The sequence below is a fragment of the Triticum urartu genome, chromosome 6A, assembly GCF_056163025.1.
Source record: "Triticum urartu cultivar PI428250 chromosome 6A, HENAU_Tu73, whole genome shotgun sequence".
NCBI lineage: Eukaryota > Viridiplantae > Streptophyta > Magnoliopsida > Poales > Poaceae > Triticum > Triticum urartu.
The window spans coordinates 12,229,731-12,240,865 of record NC_141878.1 but is presented as its reverse complement, the minus strand read 5'-3'; the positions used below and the strand labels follow the sequence as shown (position 1 = coordinate 12,240,865).

The window sequence follows — 11,135 nt, the reverse complement described above, 5'->3', positions numbered from 1 at the left end:
AGGTCAATCATGTTAATATATGTATTCATTTTTATTGTGGAATTTCCTAGCCTGGTTTTCTTTTGTTTGTTTAATCCTATGTCTTTTTAATGTAGAAAAATATCGTTTCATATGAAGATATGTGCCGATTGAATTTAAGATGAAACAAATCTTGTGGTGAAGCTCGTTTGTGCGGTTTGTACATGAGATTGGCTGATGCTCATTTGTATGCGAGACACTTTGTTTGTAGGCGTGTGTGATGTTTGAATCGCAAATTGGCCCGTTGGTCATTCTCACTAAGTTCTAATGTATGTTCAGTGGGAGACGTTCCCGTGGACTACAAAGACGTTTGTGATTACTTCATCAATCTTAAGATGATGTACCGGTGCTCAGTCTTGAGTGTATCTATAGGGATGAATGTATGTGCGTTTGTATGAGCGTCTGCATCTGCACTATATATGTTAAAAACACAAGCATCATTCCAATGATCTGTTATTAGTGACAACAAAACGATGTTGTTTTTTCCAAAACAACAAAGCACATGTTGTTTGGTACACAAACTCACCATACAAATGTTTTTTTCCTTGTGACACTGGCTTATTAAACTTGTCCAAAAAAATTAGCACACAAGCAACGCTATGCGATTTGGTATGCCGATGGGAGCAGCCTAGGCACCGGGTGGACCATCAACGGCACGGCCAGCTGCAGCAGCAGAGAAAATGTCTCCTCCATGTCCGGCGTCTGGCCTGCCGGCAGCTCCCAGTCAAACGAGTGCACCAGCGTGGCGGTGGTCACGGTGACCATCCTAATGCCCCAGCTGAGGCCCGCGCATATCCTCCGGCCTGCCCCGAACGGTATCAGCCCAAAGTCACCTCCCTTGACGTCGACGTCCGCATGCGACCCTCCGGGGAGGAACCGGGCAGGCCTAAACTCCAGCGGGTCGGGCCATAGGGCCGGATCACGGGCGATCCCCCACACGTTCACTAGAAGCTCCGTCCCCTTGGGGATGCAGTAGCCCGCGACCTTGCAGTCCTCGGTGGCCATCCGTGGCAGCGAGAGCGGCGTCGAGGGGTGCAGCCGGAAAGTCTCCTTGATGATCGCGCTTAGGAAGGTGAGGCGCGGCAGGTCCGACTCCGAGACGAGCCTCTCGCGGCCCACGACGGCGTCTAGCTCTTCCTGCGCCTGTTTCATGATGTCCGGGTGCCGGATCAGCTCAGCCATCGCCCACTCCACCGTGATCGATGTCGTGTCCGTGCCCGCCACCAACAAGTTCTGGATGCATGCAGAGTGCATTAGACGAATGAGCTCATGAATTTGCCATGTTGAGCTACCATCAAAAAAAAAAATGCTACAACAAAATAGCGCCGGCCTCAGAACTATATTGCGCTATAGCGTGCTATTAGCGACACGTTTTGCACTGATTTATTTAGCGATGCAATTCTAATACGTGATGCTATAGCGCGCTATTTTTTTCAGTGGCTGCCTCCAGTGACAGTCACAGCAACAAGTTTACCAGTATAAGCGCCTTGACGTCTGTGTCTGTGATCTTGTTCTCCTCGGCGCCGGTGAGTGACTTGTCTTCCTGAACCATTGCGAGCAGCAAGCCAAGCAGGTCCTTACCGCCCTCCTCGCCGGCCGTGGTAGCAAAAGCACCGGCCCTTCTCTCGGCAATTATCCTGTTCATCATGTCGTCGAACCTGCGGTGCAGTTTCTTCATCTTGGCAACAACCCCCTGTGGGTCGAGCCACCGGAGCACCGGCACGAAGTCCCCGACGTTCAGAACCCCGCCCACCTCTATCAGCTTCAGCACGATCTCATTAAACTCCTCCGCGCCAAGCTTGCTGCCGGCGGTGTCAAACACCCGGAGCCCCACCGTGGCCCGCGAGAGGGAGTTGGTCGTGCACACATTCGCCGTCTTTGCCAGCGCTACCGCCATGCCGGCAGCAGCAGCATCCGCGAGGCACCTCACCATTAACGCGGCCTCCCATTCGCGGAAGGCTCGGAGGTCGTCAAGCGCGCGCGCGGAGAAGAGGTTCACGGCGCACACCTTGCGCATGGCGCGCCACCGGGGGCCGTAGGGCGCAAACACCACGTCCTGGTAGTTGTACGCCATGTGCTCGCCGCCGGAGTTGGGCGGCCGGCTGCTGAACTTGGCGTCGTGGGTGCGGAGGAACTGCTTGGCCACGTCGGCCGATCCGGCCACCACCACGAGAGAGCTGCCGAAGCGGAGCCGGAGCATCGGGCCGTACAGCCTTGTCATTTCGTGCAAGGTCTGATGCGTCTTGCCGCCGAGCTGCGGGAGGTTTCCCAACACCGGCCAGCCCCTTGGCCCCGGCGGCAGCGGCGCACGCCCCTTGTCGGCGCGGAAGAAGAAGATGATGACATAGCATATGGTCACGGAAATGGCAAAAGTCGAGAGAAGCAACGGGAGAGGGATTTCCATGCCGCTACGCTATGCATGCGTGCAAATGTTCGAGTGTTGATGCATATATAATGCATGAGATTCAATGAATCAATAAGAGGAAAGTTTGCACTAGCTAGCTCGGCGGATACACTATACCACTGACTATAATATGGCTCGCTTCTAACTTTCGCTTATCTACAACAATATACTACACTAATATGGTCTCTTGTAACTTTCGCTTATATTTATTTTTTCGAAAAGGAGGAGGACCCCCGGCCTCTGCATTTGGGCGATGCATGCGGCCACTTTATTAATTATTCTCACAAAACCTTACAAAGTCATACAACAGTAAGATTGAAGCAACCGTCTAAGTAACAACTGTCTCTACACCTATCCAATTGATGAAGGGGCGCTGATAACCTGGGCCTAATACCAAACAGACATCACAGTCAGACCTAACATCTAAGACCTGAGGTCCCAACCAGGACGCCTGCCGGGTATGGGCACCCACCAGTCCGGCGTGCTCCTCAACCAGGACGCCTGCCGGGTATGAGGCCGCCGCAGCCACTTGCCACCAATCCATCTTCAGAGTTGTACTGCTGCATCAACCTTGCCCGGTCTAGCTGCCGCCGACGCCACCACGACGCCAGACAGCGTCGACTTCCTGCGCGTGTCCATCACCACACATCTGACGCCAAACCTCCGCCGCTCCATGCCGCCAAGAGCCGCCGCCATGAATATGTAGAAAGAAACACCGCTCTACCGAAGAAGCCATCTGCTGGTCCCTCGAGCCCGAGTACATCTCCAAGAATGCCGCCCCCAAGGGGGTAACGACACATGAATGCCGCTGTCATCCAATCAACTGATATAGGGTTTCCCCCGGAGGTATTGTGTGGGTTCGGGATTTGTACCTCGATGATGCCTTCATGAAGGAAACGATGATAATGGCATCCTCATCACCGGCTCCGGCCAACGACCGAAGACCAAGTTTTCACTCGGATCCGTCCCAAGAAATCCACCCGACAACCTGCGCACTGTCTCGACCGCTTTCAAAGCCCCAGATCTAGCCGCCTAGATCCGGCGACCAACCGCAACAGCAGTGCCACCGTAGGAGCCCTGGCACACCGACCACTGCCTGAATGCGCCACCACTGGAGCCTGGGAGGAGGACTCCCACCCCACCTCGCCAAACCGCAAGAGCCGCCGAGATGGAATCCCGCACGCTCGTCACCATCTCTGATCGGAACCAATCCGTGGCAAAACCACGAGACCGCCGACGCAGATCCGCCTTGGATATGGACTGCACCACGCCATACCGCCACGGGAAGCCCGAGCTTCACTCGCTGCCGCCGTCCAGGGCCGCCGCCCCAGGATCCTGATCTGGCCAGCTCGGACCTCCACGGCGCCCACTTCACGCCGCCGCCGCCGCGCCGGCGGCTCGCCACTAGGCAACCGCGTTGCCGCCCAAGGCCTCCGCCCTGAGCACGCCGTCGCGTCACCATGGAACAGATCGCCACCGCGCCATCACGCACGTGGAGGTCCCGCCCCACCCCCTCCGACGCGATCCAGGGAGGAGAGCCTCCGCCACCGCCGTCGGCCCCCGGGCTTAGCCCGGCGGCGTCCTCCGGCGGCGGCGGAGGGAAGGGAGGGAGGTGGTAGTGACCCTGGCGGCTAGGGTTTGCGGAGCCGCCCGAGTCGCCCGAGACGGGGGTGACGCGGGGGCCTGGGAATTTATTTAGCATGTACAGGCCCTCGTTTATATCTATCACCACTTTTTTTGCGGGTGATTATCTATCACTACTAGTAAGCGTATGCATGTAAGGGCGCTCGTTTACTTTTTAAATTTGCTAGTCATAGCTAGCAACAATTACTCCTTCCTCCACCCCATACATATTCTATGGTTCAATACCATTTAGCAGTATCATATATCTTTATGACTCATGTACAATAGGCTTGACATGGTATCATGCAGTCGACTCAATATGTTGTGGCTAAAATTGCTACCAATCGCACACAATTGTGCTGTAAGATGCTTCGAATCCAAAGCATCTCATAGGAACAAGCATGGTTTTCGAAGAGAATGTGTGATGATTGAAGGTGAAACGGCAGTTACTACATCGTTTGACCTTCAAAACATTTCTACACTGATCATAAACCATTAATTGTTTAAGTTAAAAATGGGCATTTTTCAGGGTTCGTTTCTTCTTTTTAAGATGTTAGTAGATTTCTAGGCATTTAATGTATATAATAGAAACTTGAACCGTAAGTACCTGGAGTAGTCCTGCAAAATGTGTTCAAAAATCATATTGATATTCTTGACCATATGGTTAGCCCTCCCCAAAAATGAAGGTAAATTTAAACCAGCTGAATGACAAGAGTCGACCACAAACATGAAGCTTATTGGATTTCGAAATGTAAAATATACAAATATGACTGGAAAAGCCCGAAACCTAGGATGGTCTCATGAAATGACCTCAATATGCTGTGATTAAAATTTTAGCCGACTTCACAAAACTTATCATGTAAGCTGCTTAGAAATCAAACCTGGCATTCAAAGGGAATGTGTGATGATTGAAGGCCAATGACAGTTGCTTCGTCATTTGACCTTCACAAAAAATTTATGTTCCATGTTGAAATTTGTTTTTTTTTTATGATTCAATCCTTCTTTCCGGATTCCTTAGGTGGATTTCTAGGCATTAAATGGATATAATGGAAATTTAAACTGCAACTGCATGGAGTAGTCCACAAAAATGGGTTGAAAATCATATGAATGTTTTTGGGTATATTTTTAGGCCACAAACAATAATTGGGCTGAGTGGCAGGAGTCGACCACATACATGGAACTTATTAGATTTTAAATCGCACAAAATGCAATTATGATTTGAAAAACCTGAACCTGGCATGGTGTCAAGAAATGTCCGCAATATTTTATGGTTAAAATTTCAACTGATTTCACTGAAGTGGTGATGTAAGGTGCTTAGAAACCGGAACATATTAGAGAGACAAATGAGGTTTTCAAAGGGAATGCATGATGATTGAAGGCCATGTGACAGTTGCTTCGTCATTTGACCTTGCAATTTTTTTCTACACTCAACATACATCTACATGTTTCATGTTAGAATTTGGCATTTATAGGGTTCGTTTCCTATTTTTAAGTCATTAAGTTTTATTCTAGCCATTTTAAATGGAAATGATGAAAATTTGAGTTGCAAAAGTTCGTGGACTAGTCCATCAATATGGGTCGTACAATCATATGTTTGTTCTTGGGTACATTTGAGGAATGCATGTATAAAACAAAGGATTGGGAAAAGTATGCCTTTTGCAAAACTGAGTGTTTGGTTCACAGGAATAGGAAAACATAAGAATCCCAGTGAAGAGAGTCAAATCAAAGTAAAACCTGATGGAAATCAATACTTAACATGTTATTATACTAGGAAGGATCTTAGTCTCGTTCCTCGTGAGGAATTTGAAAAGAGCCCCGAGTGAATTGTAAAATTTCCTATGTTTTTTCCTTCTAAAATTGTGACGAAAGGAAAAATTTCCTCCATTTTTTCTTTGTTACATTTCTTTGAAACAAGGCCTTGAATGTGCCACCATAAGAAAGATTTCTGTTCTTATGTGTTCCCTTCACTTTTCGTTTAAACCGAAGGAGGCCTTATTGTTGCACTAAGGATCTCAGTCTCGTTCTTCGTGCAAAAAAAATTAAGAGAAAGGTCTAAGTGGGTTATCAAATTCTTGTGTTTTTCCTCTGAAACTGAGATTATTTTTCCTTAATTTTTTTCCTTTGCTAGATTCCTTTGAATCAAAGGTTTACATAGTGCCACCGTACGAAACATTATTCCTTTAAAGCAACGGTGGCCTCTACCAAAGGTCTGATAGCACCAGGCATCCCTAGGCCCATGTTGGCACAAGAAGGAGCTTGACCACAGACCAACCCAGCACGCCGGACAAGTTCTGGCCACCAAACCAGGCCCCAAACCGCCGAGGTAGCACCGTTCAACTGTGCACTTGGGCAATGGTGTGCGTTACACGGGCAACGAGAATATTTAAACAGCAGGTCGGGAGCATGGGAAGGAACCCAAGGGCAGCAGCAGCCAGTGCGTCCTTGACGATGGCCATGGACACGTTCCACATCTCCCACGGCTCACCCACGCTCTCCATCGACGACTCGTTGCCGGCGCGCCACTTCCTCAAGTCATGGGAGCCGGCCGGTCTCGCCGGACCGCAGCCGCCTCGCGCCATCCTCATCGTGTCCGGCCACTGGGAGACGGACACCCCGGCCGTCAACGTCATCCGCGGCACCAACGACACCATCTACGACTTCTACGGCTTCCCAGAGCAGATGTACAAGGTCGCCTTAATTAATTCTACGTAGTCCCTACCTATATACGAATCCGCGAGCTATATACGAATCTGTCACGAGGTGACGTTGCTACCATGCACATATGCAGCTGACGTACCCTGCGCCGGGCGCGCCGGACGTGGCCATTAGGACCAAGAAGCTCCTGGAGGACGCCGGGTTCGGGCCGGTGAGCGAGGACCACGGCCGCGGGCTCGACCACGGCGCCTGGGTGCCGCTGATGCTCATGTACCCGGAGGCCAACATCCCGGTGTGCCAGCTCTCGGTGCAGACGGACCGCGACGGCACCTACCACTACGAGCTCGGCAGGGCGCTGGCGCCGCTCCGGGAAGACGGCGTGCTCATTATCGGCTCCGGCAGCGCCACGCACAACCTGCGCCGGATCCTGCGGACGTTCGCGCCCACCAGCGACGAGCCCGTGCCGGAGTGGGCGGCCGAGTTCGACGCCTGGCTCAGAGAATCTTTACTCAACGGACGGCACGACGACGTGAAGCGGTACGAGGAGAGGGCTCCCTTCGCCAAGGTGGCGCACCCGCGGCCAGACCACTTCTACCCGCTGCACGTCGCGCTCGGTGCGGCCGGGCCGGAGGCCAAGGCGGAGCTCATCCACCGCAGCTGGTCCAACGCCACGCTCTCCTACGCGTCCTACCGGTTCACCACCAAGCAGGAAGATACACTGACAACTCTTGTCTGCGATTAAATCCCCACACACAGCAAATGGGCAAGTGCAGTCTGTTGGAACAGTGGCAGAGGCAGAAGTAATTTCCACATGTGACGGAGTTTATGAAGAAAAAAAAACATGTTTTAATAAAATTATGCATGAACTCACTCGAATACTACATATACTAGTAAAATGTTTGTGTGTTGCCTCCACATTATAATGGTTTAACATCAATCATGTCTAACAAATATCTTTAGAATACTTATAGACATTAGATGGTATTGTCGATTCTATTTACCGTTAATCAATTCCTCATCCTCCATCAACCCCTCTCTCCTCTAAAAAACAAATACTTTGATTAACCTCATAGAAATAAATCCAGTGTATAGAGGGAATAGAGGGGAGGATGTACATGCGTGAGTGGTTGTAGCGGGCCGATTTTCCTCCTATTTTTCATCAGGGTAACGACGCCAAAGGCGCCGCCATTGCTAGGCATAACCGATAAGAGGCTAGTCCTAGGGTTTCCCCCTTGAGCAGAAGACCGAGTACTCCATGGACCACCCAATCGAATTCGTCATGTGTTATCTCCTCCACTTGCCACGAGCCCATAGGCTGCAAACACGCACTGACCTGACGGCGGGTGAGCATGCACACATGAGCAGGCAACTGAACCGCTACAAGAGCTGCTCACCACAACACGATAGACACTGATGGAAGAGGAAGGTCACTCGCACCACTGAAATCCCGATGGGACGCTCAAGAGGCCATGTACTATCTTCTGAGGGGCAGCTCATGGCTGATCTGAATTCGACAACACCACCATGGGTAGCCACAAGCTCCATCGTCCTTGCCCACAAAAGCCCAGATCCACGGCACAACGCCTCCTTGCCGGCGGCGCAGGCGACGACTGTGGCAACCATTACTTGTTCACCAGCACATCCCATCTAGCCCCTTTGTAGGAGAGGGGCCCCACCAACCGCGTCGGGCTACCGTCAAGCGTGAACCGGCTCTCCAGGACGGGATGCAAGACGACAGCGGCTCCCTTTCCTCTGCCGCATGGAGCACCCGCCGCATGAGTGACGGCGATGCCAGGGAGAGGCAGATGCACGCAGGTGTTGCAGCGAGGCCTCCATTACCGCAAATCCATGCCGCCATTGCAACCAGCACTTCCATTGCGTCAAGTTACTAGTGGCACAAGGCCTCACGCTGTCCGAAACGCATCAGGGACGGAGCCCCGCCACCGCCGCCGCCGCAGGTTGCAAGGGCCAGCCTGCCGGAGCTGACCAGCGGCGGCGGCGAGGGATGGGCGCACGGAGGATGCCCCGAGAAATGTAGATCGACTCGCCTCCCGTGTCAACCATCCGGACGACGCGGGGGCAGTTAATATTCTTTAGATTAATGATGTATATGACTGAACAATTACGGATGTAAGTTTAACATGTTTCTTGTTCATTTTGTTAATTTTCTTATCTTATTTCTCTTCCCATACAGGGACTACAATACCTCCTAGATGGCTAGATCACATTGACTTTATTGTCTCACTTGTCTGACAAAATAGGTGGTGATTCATCTATTGTAGTTAGAAATACAATGGCCAGAAAACAAAATTAATTAGATGGAGACAAACTACCGAATTAAGGAATCCTCTGTCACATAGCTAGATTCGATAGGATCATCATCCTGCTCCTGCCCTAATTGTCTTCATCTTCCTGCTGTTCAAAAGAATCATCGTCCTCATGTTCATCTAGATCAACAGGACCATCTTTGTACTCCTCGTTTTGAGTATCAGAAGAGTTGTAATCCCCGGATCAGACCTGGCAAAACATGGCTCCATCTTGGCCCAGTACTCTTGGTCCACCTCGACGTACCCCCGGGTGATCAAGTCACGGCGGACCATAGCCTGGAACTCCTCCGGATGCATATTGTCATCAACTAGATCCTTTGTCTTATATAGGCCAGAACCAAATTGATGTCGGCACATGTCATGTGAGTGGAATAATCGTCTGCAGGCACTGGGTTGAGGATCCTGTCGATGGCGGCCTCCAGCTCATGTGGTTCTAGCACTACGGCCTCGGGAAAAGTCGATAGCTTCACGTTGACCCAAATCCTCCGTTGCACCTCTGCTTCATCACCATAGTCTTCTTCTTCTTCTTCTTCTCCTTGTCCTTCTTCTCCATAGCGTTGGTAAACCTTGTGTTGGAGATCTTCTTCTCCTTTGCCCTTGTCCTGCTTCTTGTGCTCCTCCTTCTGTTGCTCCTTCTCCATCTGCTTCTTCTCCTGCTGCTTCTATTGCTCCTCCTCCTTGGTGCTCAGGGTCATCCATGTCGAAGAGAGCTGCGGGGAATCTCATGTTCTTCCATACCTCCTTGCCCTCCGCCTCGATTTCTGCCCGGTTGGCCCAGTAGTCGTCGGAAACCTCGAGATATATGGCCCTTTGTGAGTAGATCGGCTTGGTCCCTAGCACGTTCTAGTCTCACGTCTAGTTCCTCCTTTACACTCAGGTGGTCCGCGCCAAATATCAAAGCAATGGCCAGCTCATGGCGAGGCTTTCTGCCGTCACGACGGCCGAGGTTGTCAGGGTGGCTTTGCTCCAGGATCCGGTCGATAGCCGCCTCCAGCTGCTCCTGGTCCAGCGCCGTGACGCATGAATAGGCTTTCACGCTCCGCCTCACAAACTCTCGCCGTTCCTCTACCGGCATCTCGTCCAGCGGCGCCATGGCGATCGATCGACTTGTTGCAATGAGTCGATCGCCTTGTTGCCACGAATCGATCGGTGTGCTCGTACATATAAGAGCTAGTGTTTATCAAAAAATTTAATTTTTTTTAAAAAGAAGGAGGACCCCGCCCTCTGCATCTGGACGATCCATACAGCCATTTTATTAATTATTCTCACAAAACCCTACAAAGTCATACAGTAGTAAGACTAAAATCACCATCTAAACAACAACTTTCGCTACTTCTATGCAATTGATGAAGGGGCGCTGATAGTCTGGGCCTAATACCAAACAGACATCGCAGCCAAACCTAAACATCTAAGTCCTGAGGTCCCAATCAGGACGCCTGTCGGATATGGGGCACCTACCAGTCCGGCGCACTTCTCAACCAGGACCCCTGCTGGGTATGAGGCCGCCGCAGACACCTGCCACCAATCCATCAGTGATGTACTGCTACACAACCTTGCCCCGCCTCTCTGCCATCGACACCACCACGACGCCTGATAACGTCACCCTCCTGCGCGAGACCCACGCCACACATCGGGCACCGAGTCTCCACTGCGCCACGCCGTCGAGAATCGCCATCATTAATGTGCAGGATGAATCACCGCTCCATCAATTATTCCGTCCACTGGTCCCTCGACCCCGTGTACACCTTCAAGAATGACGCCACAAGAGGGAAACGACATAATAATGCCGCCGTCATCCGATCTACTGATCTAGGGTTTCCCCCGGAGGTAGCAGATAGTGGCCTGGAACTTCTCAACAACGATGCCTGTTGGGGAACGTAGTAATTTCAAAAAAAAAATCCTACGCACACGCAAGATCATGGTGATGCATAGCAACGAGAGGGGAGAGTGTTGTCCACGTACCCTCGTAGACCGAAAGCGGAAGCGTTAGAACAACGCGGTTGATGTAGTCGTACGTCTTCACGATCCGACCAATCCAAGTACCGAACGTACGGCACCTCCGAGTTTAGCACACGTTCAGCTCGATGACATCCCGCGAGCTCCGATCC

The 11,135-nt window shown here is 51.3% G+C and overlaps 2 protein-coding genes across 2 annotated transcripts; one reads left to right on the top strand and one right to left on the bottom strand.

Annotated features, from left to right (window-relative positions):
- Nucleotides 1-463: 463 nt before the first annotated feature.
- On the bottom strand, nt 464-2,499 carry LOC125526476 (flavonoid 3'-monooxygenase CYP75B4). Its single transcript, XM_087527522.1, has 2 exons — nt 1,493-2,499; nt 464-1,251 (listed from the first exon to the last, which is right to left on the bottom strand). The coding sequence occupies exons 1-2, from the start codon at nt 2,420-2,422 to the stop codon at nt 616-618; spliced, it is 1,566 nt and encodes a 521-aa protein (XP_087383648.1). The 5' UTR covers nt 2,423-2,499; the 3' UTR covers nt 464-615.
- Nucleotides 2,500-6,443: 3,944 nt separating this feature from the next.
- Nucleotides 6,444-7,651, top strand: LOC147963164 (extradiol ring-cleavage dioxygenase-like). The gene is made up of 2 exons (XM_087527523.1): nt 6,444-6,733; nt 6,834-7,651. The coding sequence occupies exons 1-2, from the start codon at nt 6,449-6,451 to the stop codon at nt 7,440-7,442; spliced, it is 894 nt and encodes a 297-aa protein (XP_087383649.1). The 5' UTR covers nt 6,444-6,448; the 3' UTR covers nt 7,443-7,651.
- The last annotated feature ends 3,484 nt before the right edge of the window (nt 7,652-11,135 follow it).

What these genes read in the sequence shown, in the direction of transcription:
- LOC125526476 (XM_087527522.1), bottom strand. Translation starts at nt 2,422, where the DNA reads ATGGAAATCCCTCTCCCGTTGCTTCTCTCGACTTTTGCCATTTCCGTG. An exon ending in ACGTCAAGGCGCTTATACTG is followed by an intron (nt 1,252 to 1,492) that starts GTAAACTTGTTG and finishes GCATGCATCCAG; the next exon opens with AACTTGTTGGTGGCGGGCAC.
- LOC147963164 (XM_087527523.1), top strand. Translation starts at nt 6,449, where the DNA reads ATGGGAAGGAACCCAAGGGCAGCAGCAGCCAGTGCGTCCTTGACGATG. An exon ending in TCCCAGAGCAGATGTACAAG is followed by an intron (nt 6,734 to 6,833) that starts GTCGCCTTAATT and finishes GCACATATGCAG; the next exon opens with CTGACGTACCCTGCGCCGGG.